This window comes from Centruroides sculpturatus, unplaced genomic scaffold, assembly GCF_000671375.1.
Source record: "Centruroides sculpturatus isolate CEXI.00-Female unplaced genomic scaffold, Cexi_2.0 scaffold534, whole genome shotgun sequence".
Lineage (NCBI taxonomy): Eukaryota > Metazoa > Arthropoda > Arachnida > Scorpiones > Buthidae > Centruroides > Centruroides sculpturatus.
Window position 1 is genome coordinate 411,805 of NW_019384895.1, and position 21,713 is coordinate 433,517.

General features: G+C 23.7%; 1 protein-coding gene across 1 annotated transcript in view; it reads right to left on the reverse strand.

The window, feature by feature from the left end:
- LOC111631373 (putative nickel insertion protein) overlaps window positions 1-21,713 on the reverse strand; it is a 55,374-nt gene continuing 33,661 nt past the window's right edge. The window contains exon 2 of the mRNA XM_023375603.1: window positions 1-1,152. Within this exon, the coding sequence (XP_023231371.1) occupies window positions 1,043-1,152 (110 nt within the window). The 3' untranslated portion in view covers window positions 1-1,042. The remainder of the gene's footprint in view (window positions 1,153-21,713) is intronic.

Sequence of the window (21,713 nt, forward strand, 5' to 3'; positions counted from 1 at the left end):
TAAAAATTATAAGTCCGTGAACAATATTTTTTTTTGCAGCAATTATTAATTATTGAATCATACCAGATTAGATAGGGAATTTTTATATTAATACACGTCATTGCTTCCTTTCTATGTTTATACAAGTGAATTTAATTATTCCAGTGTCAGGTTAAGTTTCTTCTCGGAATTAAAAATTCTTTTCTACATGAATAATTTCATGATAAGATTTTGAAAAATCTAACAATAAATATATATATTCTTTTTAAAAAAGACTGCAGAGTCAGAATTAACTACAAAAGATGCATGCATTCAAAAGAGATCACATATAAACTGTATTGGTTTTAGTGCTTATATTAAATGTCATCACTGACATTTTTAGTAAATATCACATAGATAATTTAAAATCGGTAATGATTTCTCTTACATTAATTATTAATAATTTATATACCGTATATCTGAAATGTACAAAGCTCCAATTATAATGAGCATTGGCTCCAATTAATATCACTTTATCGAATAAAATAACACAGATATATCAGAAAGATTTAAAGATTAATTTTTAAATTCTAAAATTTTAAACAGATTCTTCTTTCTTTCTTTTTTTTTATAATTTTAAAAAGGTTTGTCACGATTAAATTTAACAAAATTCTTTTATATTTAAGGGGATTAACTGTTCTTTTGATATTCACTTAAAATATCGTTTAAAAAGGTAAACGGTGTGACAAATGAACAATTATTTTAAAGGATTGTCTAATTGAGATATGCTTATTTTTATATATATATATTTAAACTAATATAAAATTTTAAGAATGTAACAAGATTCGAATCTAAATTTTTGTTTAGATTTCGTTTAAAAATTGATATCTAAACATGATTTAAATTTGGAAAGTAATTGTTCATTTGTCTTATATTTTTTCCTCTCCTGAATTATACTAAAGATAAATATCTCTAAAGAACAAACAGTCGGTGAAGTGTATTATTTAATAGCGTTATTGCTATCTGATCACTCCTGAATTATTAATAAGAAGCATTATTCGATGTCCAAATTATCCGTTGAAAATCAACCTGGTTTGACAGTTGTAGCAGTAGTTTCGTTATTAGATCTACCTTCTGGTGATATTGTAATTGATGATGTCAGAGCTCCGATTATTTTATCAGTCTCCTTGCGTACTGAAAATATATAAAAATGATAATCATTAATAATATTTTTTTAATAAATAAATACGAGAAGTTTATTTATTAAAAATAATATGTATAAAATCAATATTAAAAAGATTTAATTTCAATGATAAATTTCAGACAAGCAAATCATATAACTTACGAGTGCAAATTTAATTAAAAACAGCAAATAGTTTATAGAATGAAAAGCTGTAAAATATAAAAAAAAGGGTTGGATTACATATAAATAACTTATTTGAAATGCAAAATAATTCATGCACTGATGGAACTGTGAGAAAATACAACTGGCATCATTCTTAATCATACAAAATGGAAAAAAATCAACGAGGTAATGAACACTTTACTCCTTTGAGAGTTTATTTAAGATAACTGGCAATTTAGAAATGTTTCTTTCCAGCTTCATATTTTAGATCATTTCTTTCTCTGTAATAAACAAAATTAAGGCAGGAAATATAACTCAATGTAAATTGATATCTTGCGTAAGAAATTCCATCCAAATGTGTGCAGCATCAACTTGTAAATATATATTAATGTTTCCCAATCTTTTATGAATCATGAAACACAATAAATACTGAATTTTTAATGGGATGTTAGGTATTATTTTTTCATCATGATTGCCAGCTTATATTTTAGATTGTGGTTATAAAAAAAAAAACAAAATGTTGTTCAAATCTTTTATGCAATAACACATGTTTCTTCTATGCATTTTTTATTCGCTTTCATATAGGCCAGAAGTTACCTTATGAGGTAAGGTGGCATCTATCATGATGGAGTGCATTCAAATCGAATCAAAACTGTCGTGATTTTTCATGAAGTTTGGATCTGGGATCTCCATTGTTTTACCCACTTTCTGGCCTTCTGTGCTAACGAGCAGACTTTGAAACCTGTCCTCTAACTTTTGTTTGTTGAAATCACACGTTACGAAACCCAAACCAAATATGTCTTACTTATTATTAACTTACTAATTTGATGCATTGATGGCAGATAAAAAGATTAAAATATACAATATATACGAGATAATATTACCAGATTTCTTAAAACATTTGTTTACTAAATAAATTATCAGAGTTTAATAAATGAAATACACTAAGCTCATTATTGTTAATAAATTTATATTTTAAATAAATTCATTTTCTTTTTGTTAAAAATTGAAGTAAAATTCTAATTTCAGCAATATGCAGGATTTCAGAAATTAACATTTATGTGAATTTCTGAAATCTAGTATTTGCATTATATTTAATTAATGATTACACTGTAGGCTTTTTGTGAAATACTGTCTTACAATACCATTTCTTATTTTATTACATATTGAAATCTGTTAATAAACCATTATTCCTCAAATAATCGATCAATAAAGCTTATTGCTAAATACAGTTTGTTTTTTAATCATATTATAGATGAAAATTTATTTTAAAAACTCATAAGTTTTCGGTTTAATACATTACAGCATTGTCATGTAATAATACCTTTCTACATAACAATCTTTATCTAATTAGTAACAGTAGACCATATACATACTTTAGTACAATACTGTACTTGTGCTTTATTTAATTAGTTAATAAATAAGTTTTATTTATTTATTTTGAATTTCTGAAGTGAATTAAATTTACATTCAATAAAAATAAGGAATTGGCATTATCTAACAAATAACAGCGACAAAGNGTAATTAAGTGGAGAAAATTGGATTCAGAAGAAATGAATTCTGCCAGCAAAACAACATAAATTTTTATTATCTTCAGTAATTCCAATGTATTGGGAATACGTCTACATGCAACAGTATTCGATTTACTAATATTTCTATGGTCTAAATCGCTATATTCTATGTATTATTTTTAAAATTTTCATAAAATTTTACTTTAAAAATGAGAAAAATTACTTAATTATTTAAAATAAAAGCGTGAGCGATCAACCATTCTAATTAACTCATTTGGAAAGTATTAAATATAACCTAAAAACTTTTACTTGGATTTTTCTGAAAAGAGATGAATACTTTGATCGATAGCGTGATGGAAAATAAATTTATCACAATCTACTACATCAATATATAATGCGGATTTCACCGATGTAAAGAGAATTGGATAGTGTAAAACGATGTAAAATGCTAAACAACGAATGGAAACAGTAAATCTGAAATGACATTTTTATTGAAAATCAGTTCTATTCTATTAAAGTAAAGAAAAATGTCTAATGGAAAGCCTCTAATTGATTTAAAGTATTCAACATTGTTGTCAATGTCCGGTTGAAAGAATACATTTTCTATAAACTACGAAAAAGCGTAACGTCAAATGCATTACAATTGTAAAAGTGAATTCTTTTTCTTTTTTCTTAAATAGATCTTCTACAAAAGATAGTCGCATCGATCTGGAAAAATGGAAAAAATAGGAACTATTGCTTAAATTTTTTTCTATTGAAAATCGATTTGTATTGAGTTTTTGATATCATGTTATCAAGCGTTCAATAAAATTTAGTTTCGGAGTCATAAAGTCATCTTCTTCTGGAATTTTTCTTATTCTACAAGAAGATAGCTTCTTTGGAAATGCTTTTAAGCTCTGTAAAGATTGAGAAGATTTGTAAAATAGAAAAAAATGTTATTATTATATCGAAAGCTTTGGAATTGCGATTAAATCGAAGTCAATTTCAATATATTTTTAAAGAAATTTAAACAAAACAAAATGTAGAATAATTTTGAACAATCGATGAAATAGTCAATTAATCATTCTATATTTTCTCAAATTTTCAAATGGTTGGCTATTTTAATTATAATATATTATTTATTATTAATATTTTTAAAACGTGGAGTGACGAATTGATCGTTACTCTCCTATTTTTCTTTTTTTTAAAGCAATTACTTTAAAATAATCTATATAAATTATTCTTAGAACAATATACTTCTATGCGTTTTCAAAACATAAAATATAAATGTTTTAAGTCCAGTTTGTTTTAAATTTTAAAAATAAAATGCAAGCTACAAAAATAGATACGTTCACAAAATATATTTTTTACAATTTACAATTTTTAACACATTCGCGTCAACTGAATGCAGCGATCAATATTACCACATTATCAGAACTGTAACGTTCAAATCTCGATTGTTAAATATTTAAAAACATAAACATGCAAACAACCTAACAAATTAATTTAAACATTTTATGCATTTATAATTATATATACGAAAAAAAAATTAGAGACAGAAAACAAAAGGATTTTAAAAATAGTATGTCAAATAGATGAAGATGTGTAAATAACTGTTTTTAAAAAAAATATTAACACTAAAATCCATTTTGAATAATCAATTGTAGCATTGTCTTGAGATCTTTTATATCATTCGGAGTGAATTTTCCCCCTGAGACTTTCTAGAGAACATTTACTTCAATTTCTTTATCTTACCGCATTTTTTCCTTTAAGTTAGCAATTAATTTCAAATTTAGTAAAATGCACACATAGATAAAATGCAATAAAATATAATATTCGAGATAATTTATATTTTCCGAATGTAAAATATGAAAAAAAATAATTTTATCTTCTTTATACCATTTTAATTTCATTGCCAAAAATTTATTCCAATCCATATTGTGATCGCTTACACTAAATCATAATTTAAAATTTTCATTTTCATAATTATAATAGGTTGTCAAATGTGCAAAAGAAGACTCCATTACTAAAAATTGCAAGCTATTGTCAAGCGTATTGACTCTGTTTGCATCATCTTTACTACATAATCGCATCATTATCTATTCTATCGAATAATTTACTTTTTCCTTTTCATATTTTTATTAAAATATTAATTTAAAATTTTTTTTTGAATATTATACTTAGAGCAAAATTCATATAAAAGAATTTCAAGAAGGTAAATTGAATGTCTAGCAAGAATTATGGCGTGCTAAAATTCAAAATTACGAGAAAGTACGTGTAGTTTTAGGTATATATTTGCGTAATAAACTGAGAGAAGTTATTATTCCGAAGGCGATATACTAGAATTTGATATAATATTCTTTAAAATTATCGTCTCTAAGGTGTATTTTCAAAACTAAAGTTTTGAAAAAGCTTATATTATGACGAATAAGAAGGCAAAGTACCAAATTTTTAAAAAGCCATTTTCAATGAAAAATTCGAAATTGAGCTTCTACAGAAAATAAAAAATATTTTATTACAGAAAATAAAGACTCTTTTATTGTGTATGTGTATGTGTATATATATATATATATATCCTCGAATACTTACTATTAGAAATAATTATCTAAGAAGAAAGAATCAGAATAGATGCAAGAGAAATTCTAAATTACTTTTGTCCATACGAAAACAAACTATTGAGAATATGTTAATTCCGTATATTGAACGAATCTAATGAAATCAATGATTTGTAAGACAAATTCTATTAAATTTAATTGAGTTGAAATGTTATATGCAAATGAACTATCCTTGATGTTTGTTTGCTTCGAAGATATTTTAAGAAATTGAGGATACCGGAGAACAATCAATGCTGGGAGCAATTGGTAAAATGATTTAGATAAGGATTTTGCTTTTATGTCATTAATTTATAATGCATTATTAAATTTCTGATAGATTTACACATGAATTCATATTAATTATTTATTTAACTAGTTGTAAATTATATTTAANTTCGTCATTCATATCGCTTTCAAGCTTTATAATTTCAAATAAAATTCTGTTTATTTAATAATTTCAATTATATTTGTGTCTTTTCTTTTTAGTAATTGTTTAAATGCATAAAACATGAAAATGTACCAAATATTTATTTAAATGAGAAAACTGAATACAGTACTTTACAAAGATAAAACATATTGATTTTTGTGCGATGAAATTGAAAAATAAAATATTTAAAAATAGCAAAGAGTCTTTTTGACTTCTTTTCTCAACATTTTTTCCAATGTTTAATAGTCTACATCACAAAATATTAATTCTAAGTCATTGGAATATGACTCCATTCTACTATACTGTACGTCTTGTATCAATCATCCCAGGAGAAGATACCTATAACTAGAGTTATATCATTTTTCTCGACAAGTTGTCATAGAAAGCTAAAAATATAACAAAAACCAAGAAAAAATAGCAGAAATTTTTCATTTTTCTTGTAATAGATGAGAATATTTGTTCATGGTTATAAAGTATTTATTTCATGAAAATAACAATACTATAGAATACAATGTATAAAAATTTTTCCTATTTAAAAAGTAGGCCTATTAAGGAGTCTGCTATGAGTTTTTTTTTATTTTATTTTTTATGATATTTATTCTGTTTATGACTACAATAAAATTTTATGTCTCGAAAAGAGAGCGTGATTATCTATAAAGCATTTTGAATTGTCAATCCTTAATTTTATGTCATTTTTGACAACAGTTTAAGAAAATGAATTACTAACTTGAAAAAAATTTTAGTAGCGTTATTTGTTCTTAATCTCGAGTTCTTTTAAAAAAATTTATTTGTAAACTTTTTTAAACTCCTTATTAAAATAAAAAATAAAATATTACTATATATAAAAATTTTGGTAAGTACAGTATATATTTTTGACTGATAATTTATATTTTTAATGGCATCTCTTATAAAAATCTAGTTCAAAAGTATTTATATTGTGGAAAAATTCTATGGAAACTTAAGAAATTTAGCTATCCACTCTATAAATTAAAATAATATTTATAAAATATATAAATTAATTTAAATACATTAATCAAAATAAAAACACTGTATGTAACTACATAACGTAGCCTGCCAATAATGATAAATAGATTCCTTAAAGTAAGGCTTGCCCAAGTGTTTTGGAGCCTAAGAAACAACCTGGTGTGTCTATAGTTCGGGTCGGTCCTGCTTAAAGTATTATTACATGTATCATCGTACTATATAACCAGGGCCGGATGCAATAGGTGTGAGGCCCGATTGAATTTTTTTTGCGGGGCCCCTCAAAACTTTAAATAACAAAATTAATTAACAGTCAATTTACATATTGAAATATAGATTTTAAATATTTATTTAAAACAAAATCCAAAATCTAATTATAAAAATCAAAAGTCGTGAACCATAAGATAGACAAATTTCTACATTAAAAAACCTGTACCAAATATAAATACAACTACATTTTATTGAATATAAACATATATAGATATGTTTTAGTATTTCTATATTTTTAAATGAATATAACTACATAAATTTTTGTCATGAAAAATCTTCTAATGTGTTGATGAATGAATATAACTGAATTTTATTGAATATAAACATATAAAGAGATGTTTTATGTTCCGAAGTTTTTATTCTGTAAAATCTTCTAAAATAGTATCAAAATCTAGCTGGCTTGCTTCCTGACTCTCAATTGACATGATCGCTAAACTGTTTAATCTATTCTGTCTATTCTGTAATTTAAACTATTTTTAAATATATAAATTTTGATGTCCTGCGGGGCCCCTTCAAGCGCGGGGCCCGATTGGCGCAAATCGCTCCAATCGCCTCAAATCCGGCCCTGACTATAACCACGTCTCTTTATATTATATCATTCTTTTTTGTTCATCACTTTTATATTTTATCCTTTCAATTCATCTTAATTTATTGTTATTTTTAATACAAACATGTAAATTGTCAAAGTTAAAACAAAAATATCTATTGTCAAAGTGTAAATCAAATCTTAGACAATATAGGCCTATATCTTTATAGATCTATTTATATGTGAAATTATTTCGATATAAAATATTGTATGGGAGAAAATGTACTAAATTTAAACAGTACTAAAAAGATATATGATGTACTGTACACATGCTATTGCAAATTTTTAGTTAAGAATGTTAAGTAAATGTTAAATCTTAAATAAACTTTATTGTTTGTATCCTTGTCTACTTGGACCTTGTTTATTAATAGATCCAAGTAGACAAGAATACAAACAAATTGATAACATTAAGGAAATAGAGATAAAAAGATTTATTTATTAAATTATTTAATATAGCAAATCTATAAATTACTATATCAGTTTAAAAATGAATAATGCGTTCTTCAATTTATATAAAAGCAACAATGTTAATGTGTATTTAAATATTAATGTTGTTAGTTATGTTATTACTATAGTAGAACCTCGATTATATGAGTTCATGTAGGCCGATGCTACCTCGGATAATCGAAAACTAGGATAAAACATACGGCCATTTCGGATTAAAAGTTACGAATATAAGGGATTTTATATGGTATCACTTTTAACTTTGTTTTCATGCATTCGTCAATTTAATTATTTATAAGAACAGCTAATACGTACAATACAGTATAAGAATTTTAAGAATAAAAATGTGTATTACTGTAGTTACATTTTAATATGAATAGTTTGTATCACATTGAAGTTAAATGATAAAAGATAACTGAAACAAATCCCTTTTAATACGTGTTATCGCTTTAAACTTTCTTTTATGAAAAACTATATAAGAAAAATTGTGTATTCACTTACGGGTTCTTTGGAATAATGAGGAACCTCTGTTAATAGGAGTTCTACCGTAATTGTTACTTTAAATTTTAATTATCTGTATATTGTAGATAACTATCATAAAATATGTTTTAATATAATGTTCTTTGCATCATGTTTGTAAAAGGGGAGATATAAAAAGTTCGTCATTTTCCTCTAACTGATAAGTAAATTTAAAGAATTTAAAGAAAAAAACATCAATTAGTTCGTTAGTTTTTATTTTTTGGTACAGAAAACAATTAGCTTAAATTATAGCAGACGTCGGAAGAGTGAAAAAAAGAGTAATTTTTATACAATATTTTTTTAAATTGTGTAAAAAATTATACTTTTCAATTGGTAATTATGGAATCGTCAAATATTTGAATTTATATTTATAATTTTAATATAATTCGAAGAATTATCTTTTAAATTTTTATATTTTTAAATAACAGGATTTCAAATAATCATCTTTATAATATCCTAATATTAATACCTTTGAAGCTTTAATTCTCCAACTTCTTATATTCGTGAAAAATATGTAAATAACAATATGTGCAATATAGATATTAGGAAAATCCTCTAATTATTTTGTCTCTATAAAATTACTATTAAATTAAAACAAAAACTATAAACAACCTTATATTATCCATAAAAGATATAAAATCATTGATACCTTTATATAGATACCCGTTAATAAAATATATAATTTGTGAATAATTTCCTGTTAAAAGAAACTTCAGACAACAATTCTAAATAATAGCAAGTTTCCAATTTAAAAAAAAAATACTATTATTTTCACCTCACGAAAGAATTATATCTTTAATTCATTTCTAAAACAATCGATAGAAGGTAAAATCAATTATAAAGCGTGTTCAAATGAAAGAATTTGTTAGCGGAAACAGTAATATTAATCAAAAATTGCTATTCTGGCAATTTTTTCAAGTGTTTCCAATTGATGATTCTGCAATATCCACGGTTATAATAATGCCGTAATCGATCCGAAATTATTATTTGTCTAGATATTTCCGTTTTACTGATAGTTCAATTTATGATTAGAAGCAGTGAAAAATCTCTCTTGTATAATTCATGAAAAATCTTCTAATGTGTTGATGAATGAATATAACTGAATTTTATTGAATATAAACATATAAAGAGATGTTTTATGTTCCGAAGTTTTTATTCTGTAAAATCTTCTAAAATAGTATCAAAATCTAGCTGGCTTGCTTCCTGACTCTCAATTGACATGATCGCTAAACTGTTTAATCTATTCTGTCTATTCTGTAATTTAAACTATTTTTAAATATATAAATTTTGATGTCCTGCGGGGCCCCTTCAAGCGCGGGGCCCGATTGGCGCAAATCGCTCCAATCGCCTCAAATCCGGCCCTGACTATAACCACGTCTCTTTATATTATATCATTCTTTTTTGTTCATCACTTTTATATTTTATCCTTTCAATTCATCTTAATTTATTGTTATTTTTAATACAAACATGTAAATTGTCAAAGTTAAAACAAAAATATCTATTGTCAAAGTGCAAATCAAATCTTAGACAATATAGTCTAGGCCTATATATTTATAGATCTATTTATATGTGAAATTATTTCGATATAAAATATTGTATGGGAGAAAATGTACTAAATTTAAACAGTACTAAAAAGATATATGATGTACTGTACACATGCTATTGCAAATTTTTAGTTAAGAATGTTAAGTAAATGTTAAATCTTAAATAAACTTTATTGTTTGTATCCTTGTCTACTTGGACCTTGTTTATTAATAGATCCAAGTAGACAAGAATACAAACAAATTGATAACATTAAGGAAATAGAGATAAAAAGATTTATTTATTAAATTATTTAATATAGCAAATCTATAAATTACTATATCAGTTTAAAAATGAATAATGCGTTCTTCAATTTATATAAAAGCAACAATGTTAATGTGTATTTAAATATTAATGTTGTTAGTTATGTTATTACTATAGTAGAACCTCGATTATATGAGTTCATGTAGGCCGATGCTACCTCGGATAATCGAAAACTAGGATAAAACATACGGCCATTTCGGATTAAAAGTTACGAATATAAGGGATTTTATATGGTATCACTTTTAACTTTGTTTTCATGCATTCGTCAATTTAATTATTTATAAGAACAGCTAATACATACAATACAGTATAAGAATTTTAAGAATAAAAATGTGTATTACTGTAGTTACATTTTAATATGAATAGTTTGTATCACATTGAAGTTAAATGATAAAAGATAACTGAAACAAATCCCTTTTAATACGTGTTATCGCTTTAAACTTTCTTTTATGAAAAACTATATAAGAAAAATTGTGTATTCACTTACGGGTTCTTTGGAATAATGAGGAACCTCTGTTAATAGGAGTTCTACCGTAATTGTTACTTTAAATTTTAATTATCTGTATATTGTAGATAACTATCATAAAATATGTTTTAATATAATGTTCTTTGCATCATGTTTGTAAAAGGGGAGATATAAAAAGTTCGTCATTTTCCTCTAACTGATAAGTAAATTTAAAGAATTTAAAGAAAAAAACATCAATTAGTTCGTTAGTTTTTATTTTTTGGTACAGAAAACAATTAGCTTAAATTATAGCAGACGTCGGAAGAGTGAAAAAAAGAGTAATTTTTATACAATATTTTTTTAAATTGTGTAAAAAATTATACTTTTCAATTGGTAATTATGGAATCGTCAAATATTTGAATTTATATTTATAATTTTAATATAATTCGAAGAATTATCTTTTAAATTTTTATATTTTTAAATAACAGGATTTCAAATAATCATCTTTATAATATCCTAATATTAATACCTTTGAAGCTTTAATTCTCCAACTTCTTATATTCGTGAAAAATATGTAAATAACAATATGTGCAATATAGATATTAGGAAAATCCTCTAATTATTTTGTCTCTATAAAATTACTATTAAATTAAAACAAAAACTATAAACAACCTTATATTATCCATAAAAGATATAAAATCATTGATACCTTTATATAGATACCCGTTAATAAAATATATAATTTGTGAATAATTTCCTGTTAAAAGAAACTTCAGACAACAATTCTAAATAATAGCAAGTTTCCAATTTAAAAAAAAAATACTATTATTTTCACCTCACGAAAGAATTATATCTTTAATTCATTTCTAAAACAATCGATAGAAGGTAAAATCAATTATAAAGCGTGTTCAAATGAAAGAATTTGTTAGCGGAAACAGTAATATTAATCAAAAATTGCTATTCTGGCAATTTTTTCAAGTGTTTCCAATTGATGATTCTGCAATATCCACGGTTATAATAATGCCGTAATCGATCCGAAATTATTATTTGTCTAGATATTTCCGTTTTACTGATAGTTCAATTTATGATTAGAAGCAGTGAAAAATCTCTCTTGTATAATATATAATTATTATTATTATTTTCATCTGACAACGTAAATTTATTTTTAACTGTCATATACAACTCGAAACAACGATTTTATTCGAAAAGATGATGTTTTATCGCTGCTATAGCTATGAAAAGAAATTGATACCCCTTGCAATTTTGGAAAAACAAAGTATACAATGTAACTATCCGGTAACATAATAATATATATCAAAAATGAACAATCTCATAAAATATTAAATTTATGATAGAATTTTGAATAAAAAAATAATATTTGTTTTCTATTTTATTTCAGATCTACAGAAACTAATAGATGATTTCTAAAACAAATTGATGGAATGAAAGTTACACGTCATAAAGAAGCTACATAATTACTAATTAATGGAACTGTACAGTGTAGAATGAATGAGCTAATCACTCTAAGAATTGAGATGTAAAGATTTATTATTGACATATTTTTGTAGTAATGCTTACCTATGATAAGAAATTTAATTTACATATTGAACATACTTCTTAATATTTAATAAATTCAAAAATATTCAAGTAATAATTCAAAATACTCGGCAGGATTTACAAGTTTAATGTATAGTTTAACTACCATTAATAACTAGAACTGTTTTCAAATTTAATGTAGGTTATTTATTTCTTAAAAAGTGTTCATATGTATGCTACATACACATATAACTTATATATATTACTTACCTAGATCATCAATAACAGGAGCTAGGCGTAAGGTTATACCGACTAACAACATACTCATAAATACAAGTAATAATGTAGTAGTAATAATTATCCACCTTGCTTTACGTGAAATGACGTCTTCGCTTGTTGTATTTTGTTCTAAATTTCGGAAATTTTTACCTCGATTTAAAGGTTCATATTTTCCATTATGTCTGGATCCTAAAACTGATTTATTTTCGGCAGAATTCGAGTTGTACATTAAATTGTCGTCGATGGCTTGGGTAGCACACGTGACCGGAGGTATACCGACCCTAATCCAAATTTCATCATCAAAATCTCTAGCATCTGTGGGACTACTGAGACAAAACGAACTGTGACTTTTAAACGTTCTGGGTTTTGCCGTTTCCGTTAAATGCAACGTGTCCATTAAAAATTCTGTATCGTGATGAGGTTCATTCGACATAATTGCTATTATTGTTTTAAAAAATTTCTATATATATTTATATATTTGCAAAGAGAATGTAACGATCTCTTCACTTAATTTTATACATAAAAAAACATTTTTTCTAACTATTATAAAGAGATACCTTCCTTTTCTCAAATGCAAATTCTATGAATAATAAAAATTCTATCATGTAAACATCCGTGAACTGATTGTCGTTATCTTCATTCTATGTAAACATCCAAAGAAACCTTGCATCTGCTTCAGCATTCTTCCGTACGAAGTAAGAGTATCTGTTTAAAAATTGTTCAATGGCTGACAGCTGACACATACCAGATGATATAATTCGCACTTCCGACACACTTATGATTATCACACGTTAGGTAATACTCTCAGATTACAAGACAACATCGTAAAATACCTCAGCAACGAAGATCTGTTGAGGTACGTGTAAATCTGCGTCCCAAGCAGCACACGACTGAGGTTACAAGCAGCTTTCAGTTCTCCTTGTGCAGTATCGATTGATGCAGTTTTCTAAATGTCCTTCGAAAGGATCCACAAATATTATCGCTTCGATATTAAATAAGGAAATTAAATTATTAACTTGTCCACGTCATAAATATCTTAACTACGAGTTCATTTTATTTTACATTAAATTTTATTTTTTCTCATTTTTTGCAATAGCACGTTCTATGCATCAAATAAGATTGAAACATACCACACATGCGAAGTTAGGATAAAAATTATTCTTTTAAGTGACAAGATAAAAGCATTATCATTATCAATTCAGGCGTAAATTATCTTTATAACATAGTGCCTTCAATTTTTATTAATTTCTCGCTTCTTGATATATAACAACTATAAAAATTTGAGAACTATATAAATTAAAAATAATATACGCTGAATAAAAAAGATTACATATTTTTTATGCATATATTTTTTAATTTAAGACAAATTCTATTTTATAATAATTAGATATTTTTACAATTAAATCGTATTCATTCGTCTATATACAGATACTTGCATAAATTTTAAAAGGAAAATGTCAGAGTGGTTTGTAAATCATACACATTAGGTTAATGAAACGTGCGATTCATTTTATGAGATATTTTGATATACCACAACAATATAACTAAAACATTACTGTAGACGAAATAATTTTGCTAATATTAAAACTTACATTTAATATTTGCTTTCTGTAAATTAAAACTGATTATATTTAAAATTTTCCACTCTGGAACATTTATAGGGCGTAATTTATTATTAAGTTTCTGAAATATTTAAATAAATTTGATAATTTTTTTGCAATAATATCTATTTTTTAGCTAATTTTTAGCAACTAATAAAATTTTATATTGTTTAAAGTCATATTTTATATGAATTTTAATTGTTTTTATTTTGATTTATCATGTTTTAGTTTGGATTTGCAAAATTTTAACGCAAACTAAAACATGATAAATGTAAGTTTTCAATTGTTTCTAATATTAAAGCAAAGTCAAAAAAATAATAATGCCGAAAATAAGCCCATTTTGATCAAATTTTTCCATAAAAACAAATTTAATTAAAGATATTTTTTAAAAAATTCAAAGAAAATACGAAAACATCGAAAAAATGGAAAATAAATAATTTATTAATAAATATAAATAAAAAGCAAAGTTTTCAATTTTTCTCAGAGAAAATCCATATTAAATTTGAATATATTTTATAGATGAATGTTTTTAAACAAATAAAAAGAAAAAAATCTATTGTTTGTATATATAATAAATCTGAAATTTCATTTTTTTTTTTATATATATATCTCAAATATATTGGCAAATTTCCTTTATGGAGGACTAACTGGAATTTCAACTTCGATAAAACATTTTTTATATAATCATTTTCGTGTTGCTCTTCTGCGACATTCCGAAAAATCGATTAAAAACTGAAAAAGTAAACAATCCCGGCCAGCTTCCATTAATTTTGAATTAACTTAAAGGTTGGAGAAAACATTATTTTATATTGGATTATTTCTTATAAGTTTAGGCCTAAGGCTATAATACGAAATTGTGTAAACAATTTATATAAAGCAATGATCAATTTCCGTTCAAGATAAAAAAATGATAATAACCATTGATCAACACCGAAAAATATAAATTAAATAATATTAAAAATAAAATTAAGCTGATCAAACTCAAGCTTAACATCGCTCAATATGTCGAAAATTCATTTCTGTTTTTAAAAATAGTGTAAATATAAATTTTCCATTATTTTACAACTATATTTTAAATACGTTTCAACGTCAATGTTGAAAATATATATTTGCGTGGGTCGAGCATTCGACTGGTTTATCTATCTGCAAAAACAACATTAACTGCTTAAACAGGTTTTGATGGAATTTAGTGCAGGAATTGTTAATAGAGAAATTATTCCATAATTTTGAAGTTCGTTCTTCAACTTCAACAATTACAAATCATAAAAAAAAAAAAAGATTCAAAATAGCGTAAAGATAAATGCTTCAATCTGTTAAAGCTTAATTAAGTATCAGTTCTTAATATATCATACTAATTTCGAAAAAGATTACGATTTACATTAGAATTCCTAAATTTTTATCCTAAATTTATTTTAATTTTTAAAAAATAACTTTCCAAGCAACTGATTTAAGAACATTTTACTGAAATTTTTCATAGTAATTCCCAGACTAATGTGTTCAATTGTTATTAAGAACCATTAGAGTTTGTATTTCGTTGTCGTTAAATATTATATTAATTTAAAAGCATTTTTTAAATTTTTCTGCTTTTCCAATTATATTCTAATGTAAAATAATTAAGAAACTCAAAACCTGCATGCATGGAGGGTATCCAAATTAGTATTAAACATAAATTGTATGATTTTCATATTGTAATAGCTTTTTTTTTAACAAAAAATTAATATATATATAATAAAATCTAGTTAAAATACATTTTAAAATCATTATAAAAGAATGTTTTTTAGTTCTTACAAATCAAACCCCTGGGCGAATGAGATTGAATATTTATAATGCAATTAATTCAGAATAAATTGAAATTTGCTTACTCAATGAGTAACTTTACAAATATATTTTGTTTTTCATTTTTTGTACCTTTTTCTCCTCTCTTGTTTATTATACGGGTGAATTTGTAATAAAGAGATCTTGAAAATGCAATGGGAAGTGTTAAAGTTTAACGCCTCTAACTATTTTATTGAGACAATTGCATTATTTAAACCCTTTAAGAAAGACAGGCGATAGAAGGAATACCATTAACATTAATGAATTTGTGATGAAGCTGATTCGCTAAATTCCTAATTCCACATTAACTCAATATATCCGAATTACACCCAGAGGTTCTTTTAATTTTTTCTTCCTCAGGTCAAGCTTCTTAAAGAATTATTTCATCAAATCTTTACCAAGTCAGCTTAAAAATTTTAGCATTGTTATTAGTTTACATTCATGAATTTTAATTTTAAAAAACTTTTTTCTGTATTATATTAATTACATTTTTAAAATGACATAATATAATTCTGAAAGAAAATTAAAACGTAAATAAAATTAAAATCCTTTCATTCCGTGAAGTTAAGGGAAAAGTTTTTAAATTTATACTTTATGATCAGATTTTAACATTTTACTTTGGAAAATTGGATGTTATATAATGCCTTTTGGGAAATTATACTAATGTTTTCTATATCAATGAAACGAGAAGAAAACAAAATCTTTCTACTTTAATGAAGATATATCATTTATTTCCTTCTCGGTTATATCAGTTATTATTAATCCTAGTTTATATGTATTTGATATATCGTTACAAACAAACACACACACAATAAAATTCATAAATTATAATATACAATATATATTTATAAATAGATATATTTCTATATTTATCATCAGACAGAGCTAATTAAGAACTTTACTTATATATAAAGTCTATAATTTACTATTATTAGTTCTGGTCAGTGTCTAAATAAAGATATTATCTTTATTTATTTAGGAATTAAAGATATAAGAACTTTGATATAGACTGCATTCTTTAATGGTTTATGCAATAGCAATGCATATAAAGTACGAAATGTGTTAAAACTTTATCAAAATACTTTCAAAATAAACGTAATAAATGCACTTATTAATAAAATTTTACACTAATATATACAGGAAAATTACCAAAAATTTATTACTTCTGATTTAAACTTATAATAATATAAAGTACAATTTAACGTGTAAACAATATTCGAATATCTATTAAAATATATGTTTTATTTGCAATTATTTCAAATAGGAATTAATTATAAATTTTTAAAAAATGGTAATAATTGCAAAAAATATATAATGCAATAAAATATTACATTTTATTAATATTTTCGAAATATAATAAATGTAATACTTTCGTTTTTCCCTCACCAGATGGCCCAATTATAGCATTATTCTCTGTTATATACATATGAAATATGTAAATGTATTATCACTTAAGAACAAAACAATTTTTAAAGTAATATTTAATATAAATATCAATTTTAAAAATTTAATAATTGATTAAATTAATTACTGAAATTTTAATATATTCTAAACATACGATATATTGTTTTTAAAGTGTTTTAAAATATTAATTTAAATAAAAGCTCATTAAAATATTTATATACATTCTTAATTACAAATTTGCATACATTAATAAGTTATTGAATACGGCTGCATTAGATTAATACATTAAAAATTTTTATGTATTTAATTAATTAAATCTCGTTTATTGAATTTATATTATTAAAAATTTTAATAAAAATCGATAAATTTATTCATTTCAATTTAAAAAAAAACAATAAAATTGAATAAATTAAAAGGAAAAAAATCCATTTAATTTTAAAAATTAGAAACATAAAATTAATCATTCTGATTAAAGATAAGTATATACAGGAAATCAATACATTTAATGGAAACTCATTTACTTTAAGTACTTTCAATGTTTCAAAAACTTTACAGGGGAAAAAAATTAAGAGCAACAATTTCAAAACATTTAAATACTTAAAATTCAATAATTTAAATTATATATATAAATATATAATATTAAATAATAAATATTGCATAATTTAATTTATAAATTTGCTATAAAAATTCAAAAAGGATGACTTAGCGCATCAATAAATAATTCCTTTAAGATAAATAAAAGATACGTATTTTTATATTAAATAAATAAATTTTTTTATAATTTACATGTATATTTTTGGAAATCTTAATTGAATATAATACATTATCGATAATAACTTATTAGAAAAGAAATTAATTCAAAAATATTGGTATATTTAAAGCTTCTTAAATTTGAAATTTATATTTTTTCCTCTTGACAAAATCGAAAATTTTTACAAAAAAGTAATTTTTTCCAAAAATATATTTATTAATATTAAATTTCCTTCATAACAAAATTCACATTTTAATGAATTTAACAATAAAATATAGATTTTGTTAAATTCAGTGTTTTAACATACTGACAGAATTTAATAATTTATACATAAATATATAGTTAGTACTTCTATTACACAGTTTTGGTTGTTTTACACTTTTGATATTTCATATATTACGAGTAATAAAGGTATTAAAACATTTAGCATAATAAGTATGTTTATAAAAATGAAATTCTATCTCATCTATCAAGTAACACAATAAATTATGAAGTCACCTACGAGTAAAAAACATTAGTAGCATCGAATAACAAAACAATTTTGTAAGTTGATGCCAAACTGTTTATTTTGCTAATTTATCATTTTAACTAGGTATAATTTTTTTCTAACACCAATTTTTTTCTTTAGATACCTAATACCCTTCTGTTACGATGTAATGACATTCTAGATAAGGTAAAATATTTATTAATTTATTAAGAACAGAATTAAATAAACGTTTTAAATCAATTGGTTACTTATTAAAATATATCCCGTACAGTTCTTTAAATAATTAGTAATTCATCGATTTATTAATTCAAAAATAAGAAAAGATCAAATTCGACATATTAATACTTGAATACTTCGTACACTGTATATATATATATATATATACTGTATACTGCATTTCCTAAAGTGTATAGCATGAAACCCACACTTCTATTTAAAGTGTCAACTTGTATTTAACCTAGGTCATCAATTATTGAAAGACAAATAGACTTACGGATTGAATATAACTTTATCTAAAAAATAAATCTAGCTAGCGACGAACAATTTATTTATATTTGATAAATGTAACAATTTATGTAACCAATTAATTTTTATTTCCGATATTATATATATATACACTGTATATATACAACCTATTTGTCCTAAATGATGCAAGTTAAAACATACATTTAAATGTTTTATTTTTTAAATTGAAATTATATAATTTAAAAAAGAAATTATTTTCTTTAATCTTTATTCGATATATAATAACAAACAATACATTTGTTATAATTCTGAAAATAATCTATCTATTATATATATTAGGTTACGTACGTAATTTTATATTTTTGTTTTTGCTATATTATATATACGTATATATATAAAGAATAAAAGAAAATTGTAATTTGTTTCTTTCTGTTCTGCAAAAAATTTCAATCTATAAGATGAGGAAAAAAAACAGAAAAAATAAAATTTCAAATTAGGAAAGTAATATAACAAATGGAATAAAATAAAACTAAAAACATATTTGTATAAAAAAAAAATAAAACTATATGTAATCATGCTATTTTGAACAATATTTTCTCAGAGATAACAATATCCTAATATGATCAACATGTCAGTAATTGCTATATAAAACAAATGATTCTAATAATGTTCATTTTCCAATCAACGTGTAATAATTTTAGAGAGAAAAAAGTTAAATTGGAAATTTCCTCGAATCTTTAAAGAAAACTTACAGCTGTTTTAATCTTTATTTATTTTGTTTTTTATACGCAATTATACATTATTCTAAGAAGAGAAAGTCTAGAAAATTGCGTATATCGTTTATAAAATATTAAACAAAAAAGGAAGAAGAAGAAAACTCTTATTATTTTCTTATCTAATTCATTCTTTATATTATAACAGTAATTTAATTTTAGAAATATCATTATCAAAATTATTTATTTCTACTTATTTATGCTGACTTTTTGCATCTCTAGCTTATTTAAAATTCAATATTTTAATAATTATTTCCGTATAATATTATTTAAAATACTTTTCTATACATCTCGAGATAACAGAATTTCCTTCAAAGATTTTAATTTTAAATTACTGATAAATCTAAATATATTGAAGTAAAAAAACATTTAGGTAGCTGAATGAATTAACAAAATAACTAAACATTTTTCTAGTAAAGCAGTAAGAAAAGAAAGAATTGATTTTTTTTTTCCATTGAAGATTCTAAACAGATAAGGTGGTTTAAAAAATAATGAGAATCATTTCTATAGATTCCGTTATAATGATTTACATCACGCAACTTAGAAAATTATTCTTAGAATATAATAATACAATAGTCCCTAACATGTATTTGCCGCTTCTAGATTAATTGACTGCTCACTACTAAAGCTTAAAAAAAAAAAAAGAAAAACAGACATTCACTTCCTATATGATATAAGTTGATAAAGATAATGCATATATAAGTATATACAGTATATTTTACCATAAAATATATTACTCAATTAAAAATATATCTTGCAGCTACATAAATATTATTTAAATGGCATTTAAAAGTCTTTTACATGACTTACAGACGCATAATAACAAAATAAACTTTATATTGTTTTACGATCGGTACATAAAAATCACAAACTGTCATCTTTATTTGTTGATTTAATAAATTACAGCATTTATTATATTTTGGAAAGAATCGTATATGAATGCTTTTATTGTAGAAGTTTGGTCAATAATTTAATTAAATTATATTTATCAAAGAAACATTCTCAAAATAAAAACATAAAGTATTTTATGATGTATAAAATAATAATGAAAAATATAGTTTTTATTTCCTATTAAAACTAAAATAAAGAATATAAAGTTTTAACATGACAAAAGTCTGCGAATTACTTTAATTGCTTAAGAAACTAAAAATATAATTTTATCCAAGTATAGCTTCTAATATTCCTCTATCATAAAGGAGTATTACGTAAACTTTATAACGTTTTGAGACAGCATAAGCAGTGAAAATTAATTACATCATAGATTACGATTAAATAACAAGCGTTTGAAAGAGAGAATTAATGAAGCTACAATATAAATTTAAATAATTGATTTTAAACATCTTCTTTAATGAGCGTTTTCAATAATATGGCTTATGTACCGTAAAGGAATTCATTTCTAAATCAATTATTAAAATATATTAAGTCGTTGCCGTATATGGCGAGTCTGAAAATTATTTTTGTCTGACTGTTACTTACAAACTTTCATACAAATAAACAGAACATAAGTTATTTCAATATTACAGCGTGTCGAAGATATTACTGAAATATACTGAATAAAATTCTGTAAATGGGACAGTATATCATTTAGGTTAAGCTTTAACCAGATAAAATAAACATTTAAAAACATATATCAGTATTTCATAGTCATTTTCATAATTTCCTTTTGATTTTTTATTTAAAGATGTTTGGCAAATCGTA